At 41.8% G+C, this 26,180-nt stretch overlaps 4 protein-coding genes across 4 annotated transcripts; 3 read left to right on the plus strand and 1 right to left on the minus strand.

Moving 5' to 3' along the window:
• Positions 1-182: 182 nt before the first annotated feature.
• On the minus strand, positions 183-7,297 carry LOC6585007 (nuclear pore complex protein Nup205). The gene is made up of 12 exons (XM_002010611.4): positions 7,016-7,297; positions 6,797-6,945; positions 6,392-6,715; positions 6,227-6,328; positions 5,605-6,167; positions 5,024-5,530; positions 3,460-4,960; positions 2,106-3,400; positions 981-2,030; positions 755-912; positions 514-693; positions 183-444 (listed from the first exon to the last, which is right to left on the minus strand). Exons 1-12 carry the CDS (start codon positions 7,023-7,025, stop codon positions 245-247), a joined length of 6,039 nt encoding a protein of 2,012 aa, XP_002010647.1. The 5' UTR covers positions 7,026-7,297; the 3' UTR covers positions 183-244.
• A 354-nt stretch (positions 7,298-7,651) lies between these two features.
• Positions 7,652-9,084, plus strand: LOC6585008 (M-phase phosphoprotein 8). Its single transcript, XM_002010612.4, has 2 exons — positions 7,652-7,761; positions 7,820-9,084. The coding sequence occupies exons 1-2, from the start codon at positions 7,726-7,728 to the stop codon at positions 9,017-9,019; spliced, it is 1,236 nt and encodes a 411-aa protein (XP_002010648.3). The 5' UTR covers positions 7,652-7,725; the 3' UTR covers positions 9,020-9,084.
• An 82-nt stretch (positions 9,085-9,166) lies between these two features.
• Positions 9,167-10,003, plus strand: LOC6585009 (mpv17-like protein). The gene is made up of 2 exons (XM_002010613.4): positions 9,167-9,313; positions 9,370-10,003. Exon 2 carries the CDS (start codon positions 9,380-9,382, stop codon positions 9,881-9,883), a length of 504 nt encoding a protein of 167 aa, XP_002010649.1. The 5' UTR covers positions 9,167-9,313; positions 9,370-9,379; the 3' UTR covers positions 9,884-10,003.
• Positions 10,004-10,093: 90 nt separating this feature from the next.
• Positions 10,094-12,113, plus strand: LOC6585010 (protein misato). The gene is made up of 3 exons (XM_002010614.4): positions 10,094-10,283; positions 10,338-11,055; positions 11,119-12,113. Exons 1-3 carry the CDS (start codon positions 10,203-10,205, stop codon positions 12,030-12,032), a joined length of 1,713 nt encoding a protein of 570 aa, XP_002010650.1. The 5' UTR covers positions 10,094-10,202; the 3' UTR covers positions 12,033-12,113.
• The last annotated feature ends 14,067 nt before the right edge of the window (positions 12,114-26,180 follow it).

A 26,180-nucleotide genomic window follows, 5' to 3' on the forward strand; every position in this document is an offset into this window, starting at 1 on the left:
CGGGTATGCTTGCAAATGTGCATAGTTAAGAAAGAGATGGCGCATACAGTTATCTTTTTATACTCATTCATTCTTTGATATATTATTATAAAATTCTATTACAATTAAGAGTAATTTAAACGATTAATACAGTTTTCATATAAATATGATATATAATTAGGCAGATAACACGACATACAACATTTAGATAATGACGATGATTTTATTAAGATAATATGGAAAACAAGAAACATATTGACAGTAATCAGGCGACCGGTGCGAATTGAACGAGCGACTTAATACGACGCAGTAGAGCGGTATTAAAGTTTTTACATTTCATTGAATACTCTTCGCTGGCGGTAATTAATTGTGTACAAAATGTTTCATTCAAATTGTATATCAGCATTTGCTTCAGCTCAGCTATCTCATCGTGCGAGGCATTCAGCACGGACATATTATTGGGATCTGCAAAATGCGATATATAAACTCAAATTAGAATGGAACTCATGAATTCAATTTGATAATAAAAATTACCTAGACAGGTTTCGTTGATGGATGTACGATTTTCGCGCGAATAGATGACTGCATTGCGGAAATAGAAATCCAAATGTATCCAAAGTAAATATAAATTTTGTTCAGCTATGAAAACAGCTAACATTAGTTCGTTGCTCTTCTCCGAGTGACGTTGACTCAGTTCCAAGTAGTTTTGTTTGCCTAAATAAAATGATTTATATATAATTTGACAATAATCTATAGATAGGATCTATTTGCTTACCAGTCGGACCAAATGTTATGTTGGGCAGTGAGGCGCGCTGTTGCACCAAATTGTCAGCGATTGACTTCTGTGACAGGAAATAGGCAATCGAGCCCTTCAGCTGATTCATTATGGTCTGCATCACAGCTGTCAGCTTCTTGCAATCCGATTTGCCCGAGCTGAAAATGCAAATCATTAAGGTATAATATATATATATATATAATAGGGAGTTTGCTGATCAACTTACAGTGGTGTCACATCACTTATCATGGTGGTTATCAAGTATTTGGATGTGATGCCGTCGCGCACATGACTTGTGACAGCGTGTCGGCAAAATAAGGATAGATTCGCTGTGATGTCTAGGAAGTATTTAATATGCTGACTCTTTTGCTCCTCGGACATTTCGGGCTCATCGTTGTGCTCCGGCTCGACCATGCGATCCATAGTCTCCTCATTGATCGTGAAGCGACCAAAGACCACAATCATCAACTGCTGCAGCCGGTTGAGGCGATTGTTCATCTCGACATCGTGATGGATTTTTAAGCACTTCTCAATCGCCGACACATCGTAGGTTGTGGTGCGTGCGAATAGATTTGTGATCGTTGCCAGAAGCTTGAGATTGCCCAATTGCATGAATGGCGATGCGGCGCGCAGCAAGCCCTCAATCATCTCAATGTGAGCGAACAGGAAATTGAGCACTTGCAGCGAGGCGGAATTGTTGCTAATGCCCAGCGTGTCGATGATGCTGTCGCATAATGTCAACGCCGGCATCAGTATGGAACGGAATCGTTCATCCACCGCCGGTATAAAATTGCCCGGCGAAGAGCGTTCTATTTCGGTCGACTGAAGATCCGGCTGCATATCAAAGACGGTCATATTGGCCAGCACGCCCAAGGCTCCATCGTTCAGCAGCAGGGTGGCGCCCAAATATGTTTCGGCCGTTTGGGTTAGGAATGCCATGCACGACTCGTAGACGAACAGAGGCCGCATGTTGTCTGGCTCGGGTTTCAACACATCATGCAGACTCTCGTCCGACTTGGCCAGGCTGCTGAGCAAGTGCTTCAAATAGCCGCGTCTGGCAATTGTTTCGCTCAGCGTGCTAAAAGCGCGCAGCTCCGATATCAGATCCAGGCAGGATAAGGCCAGCATACTGCAAACATCATGACCCGTAATGGCATCATGGCATATCGTATCGATCAGTTTTTCGCCCATGCTGCTTATGATCTCAGCTGCCAATTCCTTCCGATAGGGCTCATCGTCCTCCAAGTTATCGGGGTTCTCCTTGCAGTCCAAAAACCTGAAATTGTAATCGAATTTTATATGTGAGTAGATATAGACACATATATATATATATATTCATTGTTTATCTCACGTTTCATCGTATTCCACTTGCGCCTCGCTGCGCACGCGCTTCACAATGCGCAGACAGTTGAGCAGCGTGGCATAGAGGTTGATGCTCAGCTTTTGCGACTTCACCTCACAGGTCATGATCCAGTCGATGAGGCGCTTCAGTATGAAACGCAGGTTGCTGTTGCTGCAGCTGTTGCTGCTTAGCAGATTGCCCTGGACGTGGCATAGCGTTAGATTGTTGTTGCCGACGCTCTGGTTGTTGTTGCCATTGCCGTTGGCATCGACAGCAGCAGAGACGTCCGTCAGATTGACAACATTGCCATGCTCGTCTATGGTGCGTTGATCCTCCAGCTGATGGTAGCAATGCCTCAGGTTAGCCGACAGCAACAAAATCGTATCGGTCACCTGCACAGAGATCTTGATCAGCGGCTGTTGCGGCTCTACCTTCAGCATTATCTTCTCAATGATGTCGATGATGTGCTGCTTCCGCAGACTTATCGGCAGCACCGTGTTGGGCATCAGGCTGAAGAGCACTTGGATTAGATTGCACCAGCCACTCATATAGCTGTAGGTGGCGAATCTCTGCATGCGCACGCCATTCAATTTGATAGCGTATTGAAGGATGACGGTGATCTCCTCAATGATCGCCTTGCGCTGACCGCTCGCAATGGTGCTCTGCACGTGACGCAGTTCGTCGTGCAGAATGTCGTGCAGCTTGTGTATATTGATCATGCCGGCCGCATTTGCGCTGCTGCCCCTGCCCGCCTCGCAATCGGTGAGCAAGTTGCCCAGCAGGCGTTCATCGAAGAACTCCAGCTTGGGCTGGACCAGCGTTTGTGTCTCCAGCTTGAGGCAGTCGAACAAACGGTTCGCGTGCAGACCCAACGATGACGTGTGCAACATCACACGACTGGGCAGAATATCACTGAAGTGATTGGGCACCGGCGGCGTCAACAAATTGTTGCCAATCTCCACGGGCATGTTGTGCCCATTGCGCTGCGTCTCTGAATTGACAGCCAGCAGTATGTCGGACAACAGAGCATAGCGTGTCGTCTGGCCGTAGGTGGCGGCCAGCTTCATCTCGATGGAGACGCAATTCATGATGTGGCTCATGGCGTGCAGCACATTGTCCTCGTTGAAATGACGGAAGGGCATCGCAGTCAGATGGCGCAGCAGAAAGTCATTGCAGGTCAGACGGAAGTAGCGTAGAATTGGCTCCGATGTACGGCGGTTGGCGCACAGGCCATGGAATAGATGATAAATGCGTTCCACAATGTGAGCCGTATGCTCGCAATACTCGTCGCTCTGTCGCTGTTGCTGAGAGGGGGAGAGGTAGAGTTTAGTATTTATATAAATAATAAAGATAATGAATCTACCTCTAGATGACGCTCCAGCAGCAGCACCATTGAATTGATGCATGAGCAATTCACGTCCAGGCCCAGTTGCTGCTGATTCTCATTGCCCGGGAAGTCGCGTAGGACTTCGATGCCAAGCAGAAAGTATATGAAATTGGGCATTGGCTGGCTGAGATTGACCTCGAATAGATGGATGATCGCCTCCTTAATCTGCAGTTCGATGCGCGCCGGCTTCCTTATATCGAGCGCATCCAGATCCACCTGCAATTCGCTGTCATTTAGACTCGCATTGTTTGCATATTTATAGGGATCGTTGGTCTTGAATTGCTCTTGCTCATCATCGTAAGTCTGCTGGATGCGATGCATCTCGAGGCATTCGACAAATCGCTGGCGTATCTCTAGCTTCTCATTGGTGCCATGCGCATACATGTTCAGGATCTGGGTAGTCACGTCGGGCAGCAGGCTGACGGCACTGAGGATCTTGATTGCGGCCAGGGTGTGGCGCGGCAGCCAACTGTTGAAGCTGACGAACTTGATGATATTGAGGACGTAGTCGGGATTGCGAGTGCGCGGATTCAGATCGAGCAGCATGCGATTGAGGCCCAGCAACAAAATCGAGCTATTCGATGTGGCGTGCGCCTCGAAGAAGGCATTCTGCTTCGACAGCGCACACTCGAGCATCAGCAGCGCGTAGAGGGCGCAATCCTCGAGCAGATCCTTGCCATTGAACTGATTGAAGTCGTCGAGGCGTTCGCGTGCCTCCTCAACGATCAGTAGGATCAGACGCAGCACATCCGACTTGACGTGCAGCTGCAGCATTACGTGATAGCCGGGATATGGATGCTCGTCGCGTTCCTCAAAGAAATCGGATGCCTTCGGCCGATAGCTGGCGAGCAGGAAATATAGCAATTTCAGGCAGCTGGCGCCCACGGCCCACTTCTCGGTGACATCCTTGTAGGCACGATTGTAGAACTTCAGCAGTATCGAGTCGATGACAAATTTCAAATATGGATCATAGCCGGGCTGGCGTGGACCGCAGCCCAAGCTCTTTGGCATATTGGTGGTCATCAGATTGTAGAGCAGCTGGAGTACGCCACGGCTCAATTTGTATTCCTCCAGGCGACTCTCGTTCTGATTGATCTCCTCCGCCAAGCTGAACACCGGATAGGTCGAGGTCACCGTCGGTAATGTGGGTATAATTTGTGACTCCTCCAGGTGAAACCAAATGTTGCGTGCCGTCTCCTTGGAGCGCGCCAAGGCAGCAAGCGTGAACAGTATTTCACCCTTGAGATTAACGGGCGTGGCACACGCCACCAGACCGAGCAGCACCTGCGGCGTCTGCCAATTGGCATTGTCGCAGAGCATTATGCGCGAGATCTCATCCTTATCCGCAACGGCCTGCATAACGCCCATCACGGCGGCCATGTGCTCCGCCTCGCGTGGCGTCATATTTCGTGGTATGCCACTGCGATAAATCGAACCACTATCGGGTGATACGGTATCATAGTCTGTGCGCATATTGCTGTAAGCAGAGTCCAAGGGATTACAATCTGTTGTGGATGCAAATGCTCTGGTCTGAACTCACTTGAAATAATTGTTGAGCGCATAGAAGAAGTGATCCCAGCTAACGGCATAGGTGGACGATAGATTCTGCGAGTTCTTGAGCAGATTGAAAGCGCAGCGTGCCGCAAATTCGGTGCGGGTCAGGCCAGCTATCATCTTCAGGTACGATCTGAAGAGCGTTTGGGGCAGCAGCTCGCTGGCCAGGCGTATGAACTTGAACAGGGAGACAGCACGTGAGGTATTCTGTACGTAGTTGCCGGAATTCGGTGTGGAGACGTCGGTGGGACCCCAATACTCGTTGCATAGGATAATCGTGACACGCTTATCCCCATAGAGCCGGGCCACGCACAGCATCAGCAGCTCAAAGCTGCAGTCCAAATTGGGCGGCGGTTCGAGGCCTTCGTTTTGGAAACTAATCACGGTGCGCGCCGTCTCATCGGCGCGTCCACGCAGCTCCGAGACCTTGGCGTGCATGAAGTCTATGAAGTCCGTGATGAGCAGATGCAGGCGACGATAAATGAATTCGGTGCTGGAAGTGTTTAAGAATATTTTAAGCAAAAGTTCATACATCTATATATATATATATATATCCATAGAGCTTACCTATAGACCACATCCTTGTTAAGCAGATGATGATAGATGTATGTGAAGACATTCGCCGCGAGGGCCTCATCAATCAGCTGCTCATCGCGATTGATCAGGGCGCCCACAATGCTCTGATATTCGGTCGGCGCCTGGCGCAGGCTGGCCAATGTTAGGCCAAAGCTATATTTGATTAGGACAGCAAAGTATTGTGTCTGCCAGGTGCTCTGGGCATAGATTGCATCAATGAAACACTTGGCATAGTCCGGATCGCTTAAAATGGGCAGCTTTGCCGTATGCGGACTATTGCACTCGGTTATCAGCAATACGGACGTATCATAGGCATACATCAGGGCCATTAGCATTATTAGTGTCACATCCTCCAAGTTGCCATCGGGATCGGCGGACTTTGTACTGGCCAAATGTTGCAGCAGACGTATGGCAATGTTTTTGGGCAGGCCACGTTGAGCGGACCAATTGAAGAGAGCCATGGCCAGGGCTCTGCGTATATCCTGATAGAGGGCAAGCACCTGATTCTGGTGTCTCTTCGAGCCGAAGGCGCGATTCTTGGTCAGCAAATTGATCTACATGGAGAATATATTACAGTTGAGGAGCTTTTACTTTAGTTATATGTGCACTTTACCTCCTTTTCAATATCCATTTCAATGAGCAGCTCCAGCAGACGTCCCAGTATATTGGAATCTTCGACGAGATTCTGGCAATAGTTGTTGATCAAGGTGGTCATCTGCAAAGGGATTTAACATATATGTTAAAGTGAAATATATAAGATGTCTGCATCGTTAATTACCTCTCTGGGCAGCTCGGTGCTCCAGGAGACGCCGCTGATTGCCTGGAACATGTCGCGCAGCGTGCAGGTAATTGCTTTGCGGCCATCATAGTAGAGCAATACGGCAACAAGGCCGCGCGGCAAGCCCGGATGATGCACTTGCTGGCGCTGGGCGGTGCAGAGCAATTCCAATGCGAAGATCTCATCTAGATCGAACATATCCGAAATTATAATTGCTTCATCAATGATTTCCTGAGAGAGTTCGACTTTGCGCGTTTGTCCCGCTAGCATGACGCCCTCCAGCATGGCGTTGCGCAAATGTGTGCGGCTCTTCTCGCTCTTCGGCTGCATTGGGGGAGTGGTTGAGGAGGAGGATGCGAGAAGACGCTTTAGGTTAGGTCTCCTTGTTCTACGAATTCAACTTACCGGATTGCGTAGGAAGTTTGTAAAGTTCTGTTTGTACTTTTTGAGACTGAGCTCAAAATCGCCGGTGACCTCAGTCGGGTTTCGTATGGCCATTTGGCATATATCATACAGACGCTTGTACGGCGTCCACATGTCCTCAAGCACAGGTCCTAAACGCAATCATTTCAATTAATATTCATATGCATAGTACAGTTCATGTCGAAATTTGCAGCTACTTACCATTATCCATTTTGCGTTAGTGCTTCGCTTGCCTATCTACTCACAATAAACTAAAACTTAAGTTTAAGCATAAAACGCGGCAAATGTCTTCCTGTTGCCGGCTTGCGAAACTAACAATTTCGATTGGCGATAACGATAATTGTGGCTGGCGAAAAATCTGGATATAAGATGAGCAAAACGCGCCGCTCAGCTGATTTTATTAATGGGAATTGGGCAGAGTGAAAGCAACAACTTTGTACATATTGATATTCTATATGTTACATTAACAATTATATCAATACGAATAAATAATATACAAATAACAGCTGATGCCTGTTTGCAAAACGAACTATGTTGATAAATGTCAAAATGCTTTGCTCAGCTGCTCATGCCATCACTAGCGCACAGTGTAAACAACAAATTATGCAGTTCAGCAAATATATTTTGCAATTATTTTCCATTGAACGAGATAAGCTGATGGACGAATCAAGCGCATCTATAGTATTAGATATTGGTATTCGTTTTTTTTTGCCGGTAATTTCGAAAAGCGATACCCGCTGGTTTTCCATGCATGTATTATTCGTTTTGATTATCGCGGGTACGGAATATCCCACATATGTTCTGCTCATCGGTAAATATCGCTCGCTGTATTTAAATGAACGTTGCTCAACACTAATGCAGATGGCCCACGTGCATTACTGCTTTGCACTCGAATAAATTGTTTATGAAAGATGGATAGCCCAAAAGAACGCGATGATAAGAAAAGAGTATGTAAATAATATAAACTAATGTAGTTATACTCATCCACGTTTAATACTCCAACAGATAAAACAGTTGACTTTGGAAAATGGCGTGGTGAAGGATGAAAAGAAAGTAGTGCGACAATTTTACAGGCAATGTAAAAGTGAATTTCTTGAAGAGAATGATTATGAGGCAGTTGATCCAAATAAGATCTCCAATGAATGCCATGAAGAAATACAACACTTTAATCTAGCCACACACGATGCATGGATCGTCCAGTGCCCAAGAGGCATCAATATAAATTCATTGGCTGGCAAGCGGATTAAGTTGCCCGGTCGGCGTTATGTGGGTGACATTCAGGTGCGGAGCACACACTATGAACGGCCATTGACTCATTCCATTGGCTATGTGAACAGCAAGGGCAAGTATGCCGTACGTTCGATGCCAATGGCCGGCCATGTTGTGATCAGTAAACGTCTTAATATGCAAGAGCCAGATGCGCTTGACAATGGAGAGACGAATGCATTTCCAAAGACGGTTGGACCGCAAAAGTTCAGACTGCCGGTTCGTCATCCGTTCTTTGGGCGTGACTACAAGACGCGCGTTGATGTCGACAAGAAGACGGCAAAAAAGCTACGCAATGCGGAGAAAATGTGTGCCGAAGCGACAAAGAAATTGCGTTCCACTGGTAATTTCTATAGAATACGCCAGAAGCTTTTGGCCAGTACCCAGACGCTGAAACAGAAGGAGCACGATGTGCGTCAGTCGGTTATAACAGGCGTAGCTCCTAAATTCCTGGAGAAGAGCGATCATCCCGACTATGTGGATTTGTTGGACTCGAGTGACGGAGACACCACGGTTAAGCAAGAGATCGAGGAGAAGCAGCCTGTTAAAAAGAAGAAATCCAACAAAAGCAAAGTGGAACATAACTTTGAGGACAACGATACAGAAAAACCCAATGAAAACAAGAACTTGGAAGATAACTCACAAGACAGTAATGCAGAGAAACCCAGTAAGAAGTTGGAAAATAACTCGGAGGACAACAATGCGGTGAAGTCCAATAAAAAGAAAAAATTGGAAAGCAACTCAGAAGACAACAATGCGGTGAAGTCCAATAAAAAGAAGAAATTGGAAAACAACTCAGAAGACAACAATGCGGAGAAGCCCACTAAAAAGAAGAAATTGGAAATCAACTCGGATGATAGCACTCCGGAGAGGCCCAGTAAAAAGAAGAGTTTGGACGGCTTTGAAAGTACAATTCAGAAAAGTGTGGAAGTGTATTAATTTAAATTATCGACATTCGTAAATATGCGTTATGTATATAAATATAAATATTTTAAATTTTAAAAGTTACGCATTTTATATTTGCTCTTCGTTGTGAATAGTTTTATAGAAAGAAGCAGACGATTCTTATCGATTGTGGATCGTGTGCTTGTCGCGATTAATATCGGCCTTTAATGTGAACTAAAAACTAACCAAACAAATCGTTATTAATTCTGGTAACATGCTTAGCATCAAAACACAATAGAAAAATACCAAATTAAGTTATTTATTGGCAACATAATTACTTGACAGTTTGTATGTATGGAATGCGATCTTTTACCATATTTTTCGCTAACTGCTTATATTTATAGATTCAAAATTATGGGCAGATTTAGTTATTTACGCGAGGGCGTCAATGTGGCCCTTCTCATGGGTGCCGGTGATGTGATCGCACAGTTCTTTATCGAAAAGAAAGAGTTCAGTGCTTGGAATATCTCACGGACGGCACGTTTCAGTGCTGTGGGTCTAATTGTTGTTGGACCTTCTTTACGCAAATGGTATAGCACTATGGATAGGTTGGTATCCAAAGAGCAGACGGCGATAAAGCGGGGCTTTAAGAAGATGCTGTTAGATCAGTGCCTATTTGCGCCCCCATTCACATTGCTGCTTACATATTTGATTCCGTTTGTGAATGGCGAGAAACATGAGAATATTGTGCACCACGTTCGCCAGAACTATTTCACGATATTGAAGAATAGTTTTTTGTTATGGCCATTGGCACAAACAATTAATTTCATTGTTGTGCCATCTCAGTACCAAGTGATTTATGTCCAGATAGTGGCTCTGATTTGGAATTGCTATTTATCGGGCGCTCTCAATTCTTGATAAATATCAGTTTGTTTATTTTCTTTTAACAGGTACGAATAGTAAACCAGATGAAAAATAATTAATTAACCAGATGTGAAAATAAACATAAATGCAATAGCGAGTATAGTACATACAGTATATGCACGTTTCTTTTTCTTTCCAATTGGAAATTCTATAATTTGGAGAAAAATCAGCTGTGTGGGCGACATTCACGTGTGAATGCGTTTGCATCGATAAAATTGTCACTTATCGATAACATCACAGCTCTGTTGAGCAGCTTTCTGCGCGCGTTCAATTGCTATTTGTCATATATTTCTCTAGAAAATAAAACTTAAAAATGCAGCAGACCCGTGAGATACTGACCTTTCAGTTCGGTACATATGCCAATTATGTGGGTGCACATTTCTGGAATCAGCAGGTGAGCGACAAACACAAATACCAAACAGCTGGTCAACTTATGCATATCTTGTAGGAGGCAAACTTTGTTTATGATCGTGAGGGCAATATAGCGGAGGAGCAGCTGCCTCAGAATGACATCCTTTATAGAGAGGGTCTCAATGATCAAAAACAGACGACATATACGCCACGATTGCTATCGGTTGATTTACTGGGCACATTGCGGCATTTGCCAGTTGTTGGCGAATTGTATGGCAACTTTTTGCCATTGACGGACGAACAGAACGCAGATGAGCTACAGAAAACTAAAGATTCAGTTGAACAGAGTCAGATGTTGACGCCCGGCGGTCTGGATGTACGCAAGCAGCCACCAGTCGAGCTATCCGAATACCAATTGGATTTGGTAAAGGGTACCGTGGACACCGAAAGAAAGGATTACAAATTGGCTGACACGTGCAGCAGCTGGGCGGACTATCTATATGCACGCTATCATCCGCGCTCATTGAATGTGCTACGAGGCATGCAGCGTCAGACGGATGTCCAAGTGCTGGGCACCCAGGTGGCTGGCGTCGAGCTGTGGCAATCGGTGGCCTTCAACGACGACTTCTGCGATCGCATTCGCATGTATGCAGAGGAATGCGATGCATTGCAGGGCTTTCAGATGCTCTTCGACATTGACGATGGCTTCAGTGGCTTGGCCACCAAGTGTCTGGAGCACTTGAATGATGAATATGGTCGGGCCAGCTATGTGCTGCCGTTACATTATCCACGTAACATTTCCTATGCCCAAGCAGGTGCGTTGCTTGCTCAGAGCACTCCCGAGTTTTTCGTGTTAATGATTTGTTTGCCCATTGCAGATGCGCGCACGGCACACAGCATCCGTGTGGTGAATAGCGTGCTCAGCTATTATCATCTCAGCGAGCAGGCAACCATGTTTACGCCGCTTTCCACGCTGGAGACCATTTGGCGTAATACGACTTTGCAATCGAGACGTATGCCTGGCCTCCACTGGCAGCCGGATAATCTGTACCAGAGCTCTGCTATTTTGGCTGCCTACTTGGATACGGTTACAATGGGCTATCGCCTGCGCAATACGCCGGAGTCGCTGTTGCGCTTTTGTGAGCGCGTTACGCCATCTAATCGCAATATGACGGCAGCTGGCCTATCGCTGCCATTGGGCATGGAACAGGAGCAGGATTTGATTGACTTCCTGGATGGCAGCAATAATGGCTCGTTGCTGACACAGCTAACGCCTGGCTGTGAGCCGGGCGATTCGCATGTTGTACAATCGATTGTGGCACGCGGAATTCCCCATTCACGGCTCAAGCGACCCGTGGACCAGGCCGGTCCGCAACTGCGTATGGCGGCCTACAAATGCGAGAGTGTCTCCCAGATGCTTCTGTTGTACTATCAGTGTGCCTATCATGGCAGTGTAACGCATGCCGCCTCCCTGCCGCTGCCCCTGAACACCAAGCTACCATTTCCTTATGAAATCTTTGATGCACACATCGCAGCTGATGGCTTTAAGCTGCTGGGCCAGGCGGAGCGGGAGAAGGACAATCGTGTGGGCAGCGCTCCAGCTCTAGCTGCTGTACAGAACTCCAGCAAACTGGGCGCGCATCTGGATACATTGCATGGGCAAACGCATCGTGTGCAGTTGGCCAAGCTGCAGAGCTACGCGCAGTCGGGCTTCGAGCAGGAAGAGTACGACACGGCACTGGATAAGCTGCTCGAGTTTAGAGACAACTACAAAGATGATCACTATCTTTAAATCTGTGATAACACACACACACAAACACATAGTTAATAATAATTCACAATCATAATAAACACAGACAGATTCATTATTTTATTTTTATATTTACTTTGATTTTTCACATATGAATTGGTATTGCACATAGTATTTTTTAAAATATTTTTTCTGTTCATTTTTACATACTTTTTCATGCGCTAGTTAATTATTTTTGGGCGCATTTTCGTTAATTCGAATTCTGACATAAAGTGCTCTTATTTATCGGCGTTTATCGATCTTTGCTCTGTTAGCTTACGCATAAACTTTGAAGCGCTCTCGATTGCGTCGCATGCAAAAAATAAATAAATAATAAAAATGTATATAATTGTAATATACTAATTATATAAATATATTTATGATATTTATTTATTGAAAGTCTATGCTTGTTTATATGTATGTGTCTAATTTGTGGTGTGTACTAACATACCTTTATATGCTCTCATCATATAAAGCATCTGCATCTGCAGCTGTTATTGACATATTTGAACCGCGCTTCTGTTAATCAAATGTTAAAGTTTAGATCGCTGCACAAATGTACTAAATGAACATTGGTGCGATGTACCAAATTCCACAAATTGGTACATTTTTGGAGTAGTCTTTTTTTTATTCGATATTTCAATGATGAGATAAAAAAACGAAAATAAAAAACTTTTTTAAGAGTCCATCCGCAAAAGCTCAAAAAGTCAAAAATTAAGATGGCGTGCGGAAATAGTCTTTTAGCCAAATCCTCCCAACTATGCAACATAGTGCTTCAGTAGCAAGCAGAGCAATGGTTTTTTGTTGTTGCACTTGCTGGTAAGGTTTTTTTTTGCTCTCAAAGTATTAGCGGACTTCAAACGGTTGGCTGAGCATCGGTATCTGCTTTAAGCGTCTGCGAAAGTGAGTTTCACGCGAAAAGCAAAAATGAACAACTAAGATTTGATTGAATGATAAACTACGTATGTGAATATATTCTATAAATTCTGAATTCTGAATACAGAAGCAGAAGTTAAACTCACCCAAAGGCGGAAGTGAATTAAAATGGCTTTACTTTCTATGTTGATAGGCGTGCATGCTAGCATATGCAACGAGTCACAATTATTATTATTGTCTTTGAATTGTATTTGTATTTTAAGCCACTGCTTTAATTTTGGTTTGGTGTGGTGGGCTCTAGCATTGACGTTGCTCCGTTTTCGCTACTTCTTTCTGCAAGCAGTGCAGTAGTAGCGCCGTTGCCTGAGTCGATGCACGTCACGCAGACTATCGCGGGTTCGAATCCCGGAGGTGTTTTAAGCGTTTTTTTTTTTTTTTTTTTTTTTTATATAAGTGTAAGTATAAGTGTCATATATTTATTTTAGTTAAATTTTATTGATATCATAGTCATTTATTACATCTTTTTCTTGTAATTCTATATAATATATATACCGTAGCTATGAGATGTCATATCCTATGACCAACGTCCCTTCATGGGACTATTTAGCTACAGGTGCAAGAAAAAATCACTGGACTTTTCAGCCTGTTCTTTTTGTCGATAAATATGAAAGTGATTATTTGCTCCAGTTTTTTGTATAAAATAGAATATGTTCATCATCTATTTTATATGGTTTATAATCTGAAATGAAGGAGAAAAAATTGAGTATCAATTATATTATATCAACCAGCAGAAATTCAATATTCTCGAAAGTTTGTGAACATACCTTGTAAAATAAAAGAAGCCTGTCAACAACTCCGACCCGAGGTAGCGCCAATTGATTTCACGCCAAGGACGTGCCGCAAAGCGCCTTTTGTAAATGCTCAAGGATTTTGGGGCTTTGACTACGTGAGCGCATAGCTTAGGCCTTTGAGAAGAGTATATTAGCTTTCTATTGCACAGTCTGAGTTAGGAACCGTTTATAGCCGTAGCCACGTTGGATGTAGAATTCTATATAAGCGCCTATTAGAGGCGTAGTTCAAGTACTCAAATATTGTTGAGGTTTATAATCAATATATATTATATTATTATTATATATATTGTTATGTATGTATATACATATATTTTATAAATCGTAAAGATAAGGCAATTGCATTAATATTTTGTGGCCCCTATACTGTGAGCGAGTATTATGCAGTCAGTATTGCTCAGTCTTATTTGTGTTGATTTTTTGTATTTTTTTATTTATTTATTTTTTTCATAAAAAGGGTTTTTTTCGAAATATTTTGTTTGGGTTTTTCGAACTTTACGTTTGCCTAATTTATATGAAAATTTATTGGCAATAAAGCGAACATAATTGAAATCTCAAACGCAAGTAAATCACAATTTTATGGACTTGCGGAGATGAAGTGGGCATCAGAGTCGAAGTCGGAGCCGGAGATGGAGCTGGAGCTGGAGTCGGACGAGGTGTAAGTCGATGCTCAATGGGGTTAATAATTCTCTTGTTTCAAGGGGTTCAAATGGGTTCAAGCTGAGGCCATGGATGGCCTTAGCTTGGCTTAGTGTCGTAACACCCTCACCCCCACTCTCCCCTCTCCTTTTTGGCCACATTGTTGTGCAAATTAAATTTCTATTTGATTGGCACACAGTTCATATAGCCGCTCTCTCCCGCTCTCTCTCTCTCTCGCTCTCTCTCTCACTTCCAGTATTTCTGTCTCCCCCTTTCGCTCGACCTTTGGCAGCAGCTGCTGGGCTCAAAAAGGGCTCGGCCAATAGCCTTGATATTTAAAAATTATGCCAACGCCTTTAATGGGAATTGTGCGCCGCATTTTCAATTGAATTTCTGTTTTTTTTTTGCCTTTTTATTTTTTATTTTTTACTTTTCATACTTGTGCATGGAGTGAAAAGGGGTATATTGCCTTGTTGAATTGGGGGGCTAGTTGGCTTTATCTGCTAGAATATGAAAGAGCTTACAGCTAGCTAGTCGTACACGTCAGCCATTTGGGGGCGTGGCAGAAGGTGGTAAAATAATCTCAATATCCCTGTGTGTCTCTGTGTCGTGCTCTCTGTCTCTCTTCCTATCTCTTTCTTTCTCTCAGTTCCTTTCTCTCTCTCTCCCTCTTTTCTCTAGTTTTATAGCTAAAAGCTTATTACTTTACGACATTTGGGGGCGTGGCACAAGGTGGTAGAATAATCTCAATCTCTCTGTGTCGTTCTCTCTGTCTCTCTCCCTCTCTCTGTCTTTCTCTCACTTCCTCTCTCTCTCTCTCCCTACTCTAGTTTTATAGCTAAAAGCTTATTACTTACTGTTGACTTTATCTAAAGTTCCTATTACAATTTGTTTTTTTTGGACAGGTATTACGCCGTCAGTTATGCCCGACTGCAAATGTTTTCACTTGTTTTTCATTTAATTTTAAAGTCAAGAGTTTGCATTGATATGCCGCAGTTGTTGTTGTCTTTTCAGTGCAATTGAAGCTGCTGTAAAGCACTCGAGCTGCAGCATACCCTGTAATTCTCGAAAATGGGTATGCATGTCTAAAATAAAACCAATGTGCAAATTTATTGCTCATTCATATTCAATTTCAATTACTATTATCTTATAAGTTTTTTCCAATCCACTCGATAATTATCAATCGTCCTGCCGGTTGTCCTGGAGGTAGTCCTAGTGGTCTTCCTAGGGGTTCTTGTAGTAGCAACTCCATCTCACCCCGAAACCCCGAGTCTCAGCCTCAATTTTTTTTGACTCAATTTTTTAGCAGTTTAAATAATTTCATGAAAAAGCAGCATATTTAAAATACATATGTAGTATTTATTGAGTAAGAAGGATTTATTTTCGGAGCTGGAGGTATAGTTAGTCTGAGCTGGAGGGAAAATAGATTAAGCGCTAAGGATAGAACAAAGAAGTGAATGTAGCTGTAGTTTCGAGAGATGCTGGAATGTAAAAATCTTCCGATGAGCCTGGGTGGTCTTGACGCTTAGAGCTGGAGTTAAAAGTGAAGTTGTTGTAGGAATTACCAACGAAGTTGGAGCGGGACCTGAAAGGATAGGAAGCTAGAGGTGATATATATGATATATAAGTAGTAGGAATTGTGAGATTGATTGAGAAAGGCAGAGAGAGAGAGACAGAGAAAGAGAGCAAGAGATAATAAGAAAGAGACATAGAGAGAGAGAGAAAGAGATATGTAGTTGAAAGTGGAAGTTGCAGATGGAATAAGAAATTTAAATGGAGTAGGAACCGGAGCTGGAGCTGGAGCTAATAGTGGAGATGAAGTTGAAGTCAGTGTCAGCTAGAGAGCTAAAGTTAAAATAGAAATTGCAGCTAGGGCCGTAGTTGAAGTAGGAATTGTAAGGAAAAGTGGAAAAACAGTTGAAAATGTAGCCGGAACTGGAGCTAAACTCTGGAACTTGTTCCACTTTACACGTAATAACAATTACAAATGCGCACTCCACAAATCAAGTGAGGCAAATGCCTCGACCGGGGTGGCAGCAGCTGGGAGCAGCTCCGTTTTATGGACTAGACTATCATACGCAGCAGGCAACGGCGGGCAGCAGGAGGCACTAATTACAATTCAGGACGCGTTGCACTCGGGAAAGTTGTTGCTCATTCAACACTCGAAGCGAGTGCCGCCAATTGTTGCACAAAGCTTCAGCCAGAGAGAGAGAGAGAGAGAGAGAGAGAGTGGGAGAGAGCGAGAGAGAGAGGGAGAGAGTGAGGTGAGTGGATAGGGTAGATCAAAGTAGCTAAGCCAAGGCAGTGGGTGTGCGAAGGGGCTGTTGTTGTAATTAAATTATGTGCCAAGTGACGTAATGCTCGCTGGAGTTCCACTCAGCCGGGCGGGAGCTGCTGAGGAAGTGCTTTGGCTTCGCCGTGCGCCCATCGGAGATGTTGTGGCAAATTAAGTTTGCTTTTGTTCTAGATTAAAAAGGCATTGAAATGTCGAGCAAGGACGACAAGCCAACAGCCAGCAGCCAGATGAGCTCAAGCTGAGGGTGCGACGTCGTCGTGTAATGCTCATCTTAAGCAACTCCGCTGCGGCGTTAGCAGCAGTTAAAATTACGCCGTTGGCCAAATGAAGTTAACTTGAAGTGAAGTTTTGTTTTGGCTCTGGCTGCTTTAGCAAATGCTTTTTGCCACGCATCGCTGCATGATTAAGTGCCAATGGGAGAACCGAATCGCATCGAAAGGAATCGAATGGAATCCAGTCTGAGTGCATTCAACTGTGCAATAGTTGCTCTGTTTAATTGACACAAGTGGCTCGTGTGTTTGTGGCATCTGATCTAGCTCGCAGTTCAGTTCGTTCGGATGCAGTTTTTACTTGGCTGTAGGCATTACTGGATAACGTATGTACATTTACCATCGGAGGAAATTGGAGTGGAGGGAGATAGGAGAGGAAATACGAGCTATTAAATGGGAGATCCTATCTAGGAGATTGGAGATGGCAGATAGAAAATAGGAAATAGGAGTTAGGAGATGGGGGATGAGGCAGAGGAGATAGAAGATAAGGGATAAAGGATAGCAAATAGAAAATAATAAGTGGGAGATGGGAGATAAAGCAGATGTGATGGAGATGGAGATAAAAGATAAGAGATAGTAGGTAGGAGATAGGAGATAGGATATAGGAGATAAGAGATATGTGATGGCAGATAGGAGAGAAGAGATAAGAGATAAGAGATAGGAAACAGGAGAGAGGCGATAGTAGATGAGAGATAGGAAACTGGCAAGATGCGATAGGTGGTGAGAGATGGGAGACGGAGATAGGAAATAGAAAATAGGAGATAGGAGACGAAAGATAGAGAATATAAGATAGAGGACATGAGATAGAAGGAGATTGGAGACTATAAAGTGAAGTGAGGCCAAGTACATATGCAGGGAATGTATTCTCTATTCCATGTATACTACATTCAATTTATCTGTAGGCGCTGTTATATCTCTACTGCAATCAATTTTACATAGCTTGTAAACATAAATTGTTGTCATGCTAAATGGTTATTAAATGCAAATGGAAGGCTCATTAGTTATTTTGTAAACTGTGCCTGGGCTGAACTTAATTTGTGTCCGCAATTTGTAAGCTGCCAAATAAATATGGATTAATTTGTTTTGCCCGGACCAATTGCCAAATCGCCCCAGCCCCAATGCCACTTGCGACTGGCAGAACAAGACGAAGCCAAAAAGCCAAAGCAAATTGACACTTAACCCGAAGCCAAGACGAAAAGACGAAATAAACTTGTCTGATAATAGATTTAATGCGCCTAATTCAGCTAATTTTGCCGTTCGCCCCGTTTTTCCTAGCCGAAAATAATTAACACGTATGTGAGCTGGAAATGCTATAGCAGGAGCCCCGTCTACATGGCTTTTCCACCTTCCGCTCGGCTGTCAACTTGCGGGCAGCCAAATTTCTGGCAAATATAATTTGAGCAAAGTTTTCCCCTCTTGCCAGCACTGGATATCTTGCCTTAGCTAAGCAGCTTAGTGTTTAGCAAATCAGCAGGTAATTTGAGTAGAAGAGATACATGGATAACAAGATGCATAGATACACACAGATACATGGATACACTTTTATATATAGATACTTTGATTCACAGATACATATCTATGTATCTACATACCTATATTTATCCATTTCTATATATAGATACATGGATAAATACATAAGTATATAAAGATATATCGATATAAATAAATACATAGATACATAGAGATAGAGATAAATACAGAGATACATAGATATGTTTCTACATAGATACATAGATATATATAGGCATAGATACATATATATATACATATATATATATATAAATACATAGGTGTATATAGATATATTGATATAGTATGTATACATAGATACATAGAGATAGATACGGAGATACATAGATATGTATCTACATAGATACATAGAAACATAGATACATATATGCATAGATACATAGATAAACAGATACATAGATACATAGATACATAGGTACATAGATACAAATATAATTATCAATACATTAATACATCGATACTTAACTCAGAGAAGGATGTTTATCCTTAATAGAAGAGTATTTAAGCTGAGTCTGCATCTGTTGTTGTCTCGTCCCTTGGTCAAATATCATAACAAGCTCAGGCCAAAAACAGTTACACACACACACACACACACTCACATACAGATAGACAGAGAGCTGTGCCTGTGTTTGTATTGCTAAAGCCATAATCTTGTTGTTTTATAACTTTTAATACCTATAATCCTTTGTCGTCGACGTCGTCGTTGTTGTTGTTGCTGTTGTTGTTGTTGTTATGTTGTTTCGGTGAGGTTTCATTTTGTCGCCACAGCATTTGACAGCCAGTGTTATCCCCGCCATTGCTGTTGTTGTTGGGTGAGTTCCAACAAGTTAACATGTTGTTTGCAGGAAATTGACCAAATAAAATTAAATAGTAAACAATTTTCCAGAGCCCCGCACACAATTCCGGGCTGTGCGGCCCCCCAAGCGCCCAACATACATAGATGTTGGCTAAATTTCCAATTAAACCCACAATACAATCAACCAATAATGCAATAGATATAAATATATAAGTCTATATATGTGTGGGTGTGCGTGTGCGTCTGTGTGTGGGCGTGGCAGTGCTACTTATGGCACTTTCAAGGCTATGGGTGTTTGCCTAAAAGGTATGAACGATAATAAGGAACGATAATAATTATATAGATAAATAGATATGTAAATATAGATATAAATACATATATATAGATGGAGATATGTAGATACAGCTATAGATAGACAGATAAAAACCCATCTCTCAGATGAAGAAGTCTTATTTTATTTTATCTTTATTACCCCGCCCGTTTGAGTCTCTCGGAAGGTAAGAATTGGATGGTTCGCTAGAAGGCCCACAAGAAGGTGGTTCCCCAGAAGGAATGCCAGCAGGTCAATGGGTAGGTCCATATGGTGGTCTACGAGTAAGTTCTGAATGCGATCAATAGGGAGTTCTGCGAGGAAGTCCTTAAGGAGGTCCATGAGGAAATTCACAAAGTCCTCAAGGATGTCAATGGAGAGGTCTACTAAGAACTCCTCAAAATGGTGCATAAAGTGGCGCACAAGATGGTCCTCGAAAAGCCCTACGAGGAAGTCGCCAAGGAGGTCAAAGAGAAGATCCACGAGCACGTTTTCAAAAACGTGGGTAGGTCCACTAGAAAGTCATTAAGAAGTTCCACGAGGGCATCTATGGAAAGGGCCACGACAAAGTCCTCAAGGAGGTCCACGTTGGTTCCACTCAAAGACGACGGTAATGAAGATGATTTTAGCTCTTCATTCTGATTCCGATTAACTGAAATGTTCTTAAACTTCATGAATCTATACATGAAACAATAATTAAAACAGTCGCATAATCAACAACAACTTATTCTGTAATGTTATCTCTCTGTAATACGATCTCTCATTGATTTCCTGTCTCTCCGTCTCCTTCCCTTCTCCAGCGAATGCAATTGCTCAAATAAACGGAGTAAAAAAATGATTTCGTAAATTTTCGTTGTTTAATTGTGTTCATTAAAAACGTGTTGTCCAACACTAACTCAATTCTGTCAGCTCGCACACACCCAACCACACTCTCGCACACACATACAATCGCATTTGCATGTGTGCAGTGGATAGTTGGTGCTTCTGTTGCTGCTGCTGCTGCTCTGTTAATTGGAATAAACTGTTTTGTGATTTATTTCATGGCAAATGCTGCTCAACAAAATGCTTAATTAAGTTCCTTTTTTTTTTTTTTTTTTTGTTGGCCACATATATTTGTCCAAATGCAATGTTCGCCCGTTGTTACAAACAACAGTTGTTGTTGTTTTTATTGTTGTTGTGGTGCCAAAAGTTGCAATAAACTGAACAGGAGCGAGCGAGAAGGAGGGAGACAGAGAGACGGCAGACTGGGTGTGAGAGCGACTGAGCGAGCGGGTTGAGCTTTCATTTTCAATGTGCTGCATTTAACTAAAAATAAAATTGTTTCACTTCAGTTTTACTTATCTGACAGACAGGCAAACAACAACAGCAACAACAGTAATGATGTTGTGCGTCGTGTTTAAAGTGTGCCGTTAAAGCTTCTAAAATACGTTAAGCTAAACCATTGCACCGGGGGAATCAAAAGAAAAGTTTTATTTGTATTTTTGGCATTTTTTTTTTCGTTCGACTTTTATTTTTTTTTCCTGGAAATCCGTTGCAACTTTTGTTTACTTTTGCTGGCAGCAGCAGCAAGTCGGCTCAAAGCTGCAGGTACTGTTATAACCACGTTGAGCTGTGGGGCAGCCTCTCTTTGGGTCTCTGGCGGCAGCGCCACCGCCAGCAGCCGTCACGTGGTGGCCGCTTGTGAATTGGTAAGCGTTAACTGGAACGGGACGCCATCTTTGGAATCCTTCTCTCTCGCTCTCAGCGATCGTTGCGCGCTCTCGCCGACAGCGCTGCCACATGGTATGCGGAATGTGTCCAAAAATAGGACATTTTGCAGACATTTGAGAGAGGCTATAAATAAGCGAGCTATTGTAAAAATATTTAACATGTGTTAGATTAATATATATATTTTTAAATATGTTTTATATAAAGCTCATTTTAAGCTTCTAATGAATTGCCTGCATTATGCAGTGCTTTTTCGAATAGCACACTTTCAGCAAATTTAGTACGTTGCTTTCTTTCCATATGGCAGCTTTAGCAACTATGTATGTGTGTGTGGGTGGGTGGGTGTGCGATTGTGTGTGTGCCCATAACAGGCATACGAACAATTGAAATGAATTTGTTTCCCGTTGATGTTCTACCAGCCGACACACACACACTCGCACACCCCCACTAGCCCAGTCGCACGCATGCAATACAAATGCAAAAAAAAAAGAAACTTTGCCGACAAACTTTGACTTTGGTTATTGTTACAGTTAAACTTTGTTGCTGTTGTGTGTGCCATGTGCTTTGCGCCTGTCGCTTTGTTGTTTCTTTTTGTAGCTGTTTCTCGAACCGTTCCTGTTGTTATTGTTGTTGTTGCTGCTGCTGCTGCAGCAACGAGGCGACAAACGACGACAAAGCCCAAAATGGTGCACAACAACAACAACATCGTGGCCAAGCAAGCAGAAGTTTTCAAATAAAATGATTTCTTACTTAAGCAGCCGATTTGGACACGCCCACCCCGAATCGAGCGCGCCTGTGGGCGTTTAATTTGCAGGTCGTGTGTGAAGCTTGCTAATAAAACCTGCACACATTTTTTTTATACACATATGTATGTATGTATGCGTTTGCATATTTATGTATATATGTATATATGTACATATATACATAGATATAGTCGTATATATTATACGCGAAAGTCAAAGGAGTATATTGATTGTGTAATGCTCGTCTATCTGCCTCAACCCATTCCAATGCACCTGGAGATATACTCTTGAAAAACTTGTATCGATTTGTATGTATGTCACGCAATTAACCAAAAATTTTTGGTTGTCTAGCCAATTTTCGCTTGGTTCATTGTCATCATCATCATTTTTCTGCTCAAATCATGGACAGTTCTAGATCAATTGCACTCTGCTTGAATATTAAATACTATGTGAAATTTTTACGAATGTCTCTCACAAAAATTAATAATTGAAAAAGGCTTCATTAAATGTGGTCTTAAGCCAGCCTTCGGTGCCTTGATATCAAATGAGAAGTCGAAAGCAAATTTATAAATTGCTCGATAAAGGGAACCTGTTAATAATTTGCACATAAATCTCTACTGAAGAGCTTTAAAAATTGCCATTGAGAGGGAAATGAAACTCGCATTTTATTTAAAATTATGATAAAATATACTCAGAAATAGAGGAAAGTCTCGTGATCCAAAATCCTGGTAAGAGGCGTTGCTGCTACGCCGTTTGCCCACATCTATCAACGCAATAAAAGCGAACAGACAAAACACATTCAAAGCGGGGACAAAGGACAAAGAGACAGAGAGAGGGAGAGAGAGAGAGAGAGAGAAGGACACAGCGGGTAGCCATATACTTAATGTGCGTAGGAGCAGTGGGTGCAGCGAGCTAGAGAGAGAGAGAGCGAGAGGGAGTTAGTGTAGGTAGGCAGTTGGGGTATGGGTGGCAGGCTTGGATACACTGGGGAGCCACAAAAAGATTTTCATTGCATATTTTTAGAGCGTCAAAAATTGTTTATTTATTGACTATGCACAGCACGCACCCTGGGCAAGAGCACATCAAAAGTTATGATAGGGGAACGCTTACCCTTTCGACTTTGCTCAGTTCAGTTACTTCTCCCTCCCACCGGCTCTCTCGCCCCACTCCGGCTAACCTCAGCTCCCTCTCTGTGCCAAGCTGTTGCGGTTGCTCTGAATAGACTCATAAGCGAAACGAAACTAGGCAATCGAGTCGCAAATATGAGAGAAATAAACTGTAAAAAAAGGTACAAAATTTGACATTTGCTCGCGGCAACAAACGCTCGAATGCCAGGGGTCAGGTGAGAAGGCTGATGCCTGGGTGTGTGTGTGTGCCTGTGGGGTGTGATTGCCGACAATCAGGCGGCTTGTCAGCAACTGTCGAGCAATCAAAGTAAACTTTATACAAATACTCTATGTGCAGAGTTGTCTCTTTAATCTATGAGAAAAAAATCTATAAATTATAGTAAAAATACTAAGCATAAAAAATAATAAAAATATATAATAAAATTAAAAAAATTGCCGGAATTTCTGTTAACTGAAAATTATTTTTTATTTTTATTTTAAAATGTAAATATAAGCTAAAAAATATATCGTTTCGAGTATATTTTAGAATAAAAAATTTGTATACTAGATTTTATTTATTTATTGTTTGTTTTAATCATATACATTTAATTATTATTAATACAAATTATTTAAAGTAGAAATATTAATCAAAAATTAATTGAGCTTTAGCATACTGTATTTTTAAAACTGAAAATAGAAAAGTGAATTTTAAAACAATTTTTATACAAGATTTTATTTATTTATTATTTGTTTTATACATATTTTACTCATTACATTTATATTACAAATAAAAAATATTTAAAATAAAAACATTAGTTTAACAATCCATCAACCTTTAACATTCTGAATTTTTTTTTTCAAATTTAATACAAACTTAATTTTAAAATACAATTTTAATACAATATATTTTTTTTTTTTATTCTTAAACTTTAAATACTGCACCGATCTCAACCTCAACCTCAATCAGAACCACAATCACAACCACAACCACAAAAGACCTCAAAAAACTCCTCTCGTCCGAAACGAAATAAAATGAAGATCCACTAAATATATAAATATTCCACATATCCACGAAAATGATTTACTCCTGGCACTGAAAGAAAATACCAAGCGAGGCGTCCAATAAAATTCCACGTTCCAAATAGACAGCTAATAGGGTATGTAAATATATGGATCGAGCTTAGTCCATCCACTTATTTATTTATAGTAGAAAACAATAATTTTCGTTAATGCAATTAGCATTTATTTTTCTTCCTCTACCTCTGACTAAATTGTTTGCCCCTACTCAGGCAGTAATAATTCCTCTTCGAATTCCTTCTTAAAATACCTCAGCATGCTGCTGAAAATTGTGGTAATGATTCAAACCAACCGGCTATATAAGCTAATCCCAATACTTCTCTTATTGTTTAATTATGTAACAGATTCAAAATAAAACATGTATCTAACAATGTTTTTCTGTTTACTACAATTTAGTATTTTGAAGCGCTTTCAGAAATCGTCGATACCCGCATCACACTAATCTTTGTCGCTTGGCAGTTTTATGAGAAATATGCATAAGCACCGGAAACGCTACAATATAACAAGAAAAGACTTCCCGCCAGCTAAACTTCATCAAAAAAAACGCCGAGACTCTCGGGCGCAAGCCCCCAGCCACAGCCACAGACCAAAGAGGAGCGTCATAAAGCAATAAAGCGAAATCATGTGTAGAAATTTTTATAAGCTTTACGCTTTTTCTCTTTTACTTTTCTGCTGCCGTAGGAGGATGTCTGTGGGCAGGGCCCAGGGGGCAGGCGCTGCAAGCTTCAACTTGCATTTGCGCAAACCCAGCCAAAGAGCTTAAGGCAGACACTCTATTTATCTCGGTGCTACTCGACTCCAAAGTTTTTTAATCTATCCCTGCTGGTAAAGTCGTTTTCTAATCTTTCCCTGCTGGTCAGGCGCAACCGGATACGAATTTTTTGTCGCTCGCTTCAAAAAGAAATATAAATAATTTCGAAGTCAATATGAAATGACTTTAAAGAATTGAAAACATGTATAAATTCTCCCACATCTGTACTAAGTAAAAAGTTAAAAACACCTCTCCACGTTCCACTTTTCATCGCTAAGCCTTCAAGTCATCCAGGACGCTTTGCTCAGCTGTAGCGCCAACTACTTCTTTAATAGTTCATCCATTTAATTCCTCATCTACACAGTGTTGACACAAAATCAAATCATACATTACGTATAGAGATACGATAGACGATTTATAAGATATACTTCCGTCAAAAAACCAATGGATCTGGAAACAAATCGCCACCAGAATAACCTCCTTGGATGCCATCGGGAAGAAAATAAATTGATGCAGTAGTAATCCAATAGACGACTTATAAGATACACTTCAGCCAATAAAATTATTGTATGAAGAAACCATTTAACATTGAAAGCTCTCCAAAACCACATCTTCGTGATCTGTCTTTGCAGTACGTAGATAAATTCTCTGCGGATACGATAGACGATAATAGAAGATTTCTAAGATATACTTCCACCAAAAAAGACTGTGGATTTGGAAACAAATCACCAACAAAGTAGTCTACTTGGATGCCATTGGAGCACGCGCGAAAATTATATTCGGAATGAAAGTGGAATAATTCAATGGAGATAATAGACGATATTATGAAACCAATCAATAAAATTGATGAATAAATATAGGAATAGGACGTCTTATAGACACTTCATTGCACACACTATCTATGTGTGTAACAGCCCAAGTAATTCTCTCCACATTGTGGAGGACTCGCACAAAAACGAATTTAAGTGCGGACAAATTACATATTTTTGTTGGGCTTTTTTAGGATTTTATAAACTGCCGCCGGGAATGAGGATCTCAAGTCCAAAAAAAAAAAAAAAAAAAAAAAAAATTCAAATACAAAAAAAAATTATGAAAAAAATATTTAAAAAAAAAAAGGAGGACGTATTATAGACACTTCCAGTCCATTCCTCTTTTCGAACACAATTTATGTGTTTAACAACCCAAGTAATTCTCTCCATATTG

This window comes from Drosophila mojavensis, unplaced genomic scaffold (assembly GCF_018153725.1).
Source record: "Drosophila mojavensis isolate 15081-1352.22 unplaced genomic scaffold, ASM1815372v1 contig_136, whole genome shotgun sequence".
In the NCBI taxonomy this organism is placed as follows: Eukaryota; Metazoa; Arthropoda; class Insecta; order Diptera; family Drosophilidae; genus Drosophila; species Drosophila mojavensis.

Bases quoted from the DNA above. Each gene is read 5' to 3' on its own strand.
- LOC6585009 (XM_002010613.4), top strand. From the start codon at position 9,380: ATGGGCAGATTTAGTTATTTACGCGAGGGCGTCAATGTGGCCCTTCTC.
- LOC6585008 (XM_002010612.4), top strand. From the start codon at position 7,726: ATGGATAGCCCAAAAGAACGCGATGATAAGAAAAGA. The intron at 7,762-7,819 runs GTATGTAAATAA...ATACTCCAACAG, and splicing joins AACGCGATGATAAGAAAAGA to ATAAAACAGTTGACTTTGGA.
- LOC6585010 (XM_002010614.4), top strand. From the start codon at position 10,203: ATGCAGCAGACCCGTGAGATACTGACCTTTCAGTTCGGTACATATGCC. The intron at 10,284-10,337 runs GTGAGCGACAAA...CATATCTTGTAG, and splicing joins CACATTTCTGGAATCAGCAG to GAGGCAAACTTTGTTTATGA. The intron at 11,056-11,118 runs GTGCGTTGCTTG...TGCCCATTGCAG, and splicing joins CATTTCCTATGCCCAAGCAG to ATGCGCGCACGGCACACAGC.
- LOC6585007 (XM_002010611.4), bottom strand. The intron at 6,716-6,796 runs GTAAGTTGAATT...CCCCCAATGCAG, and splicing joins CAAACTTCCTACGCAATCCG to CCGAAGAGCGAGAAGAGCCG. The intron at 6,329-6,391 runs GTAATTAACGAT...ATCCCTTTGCAG, and splicing joins GCACCGAGCTGCCCAGAGAG to ATGACCACCTTGATCAACAA.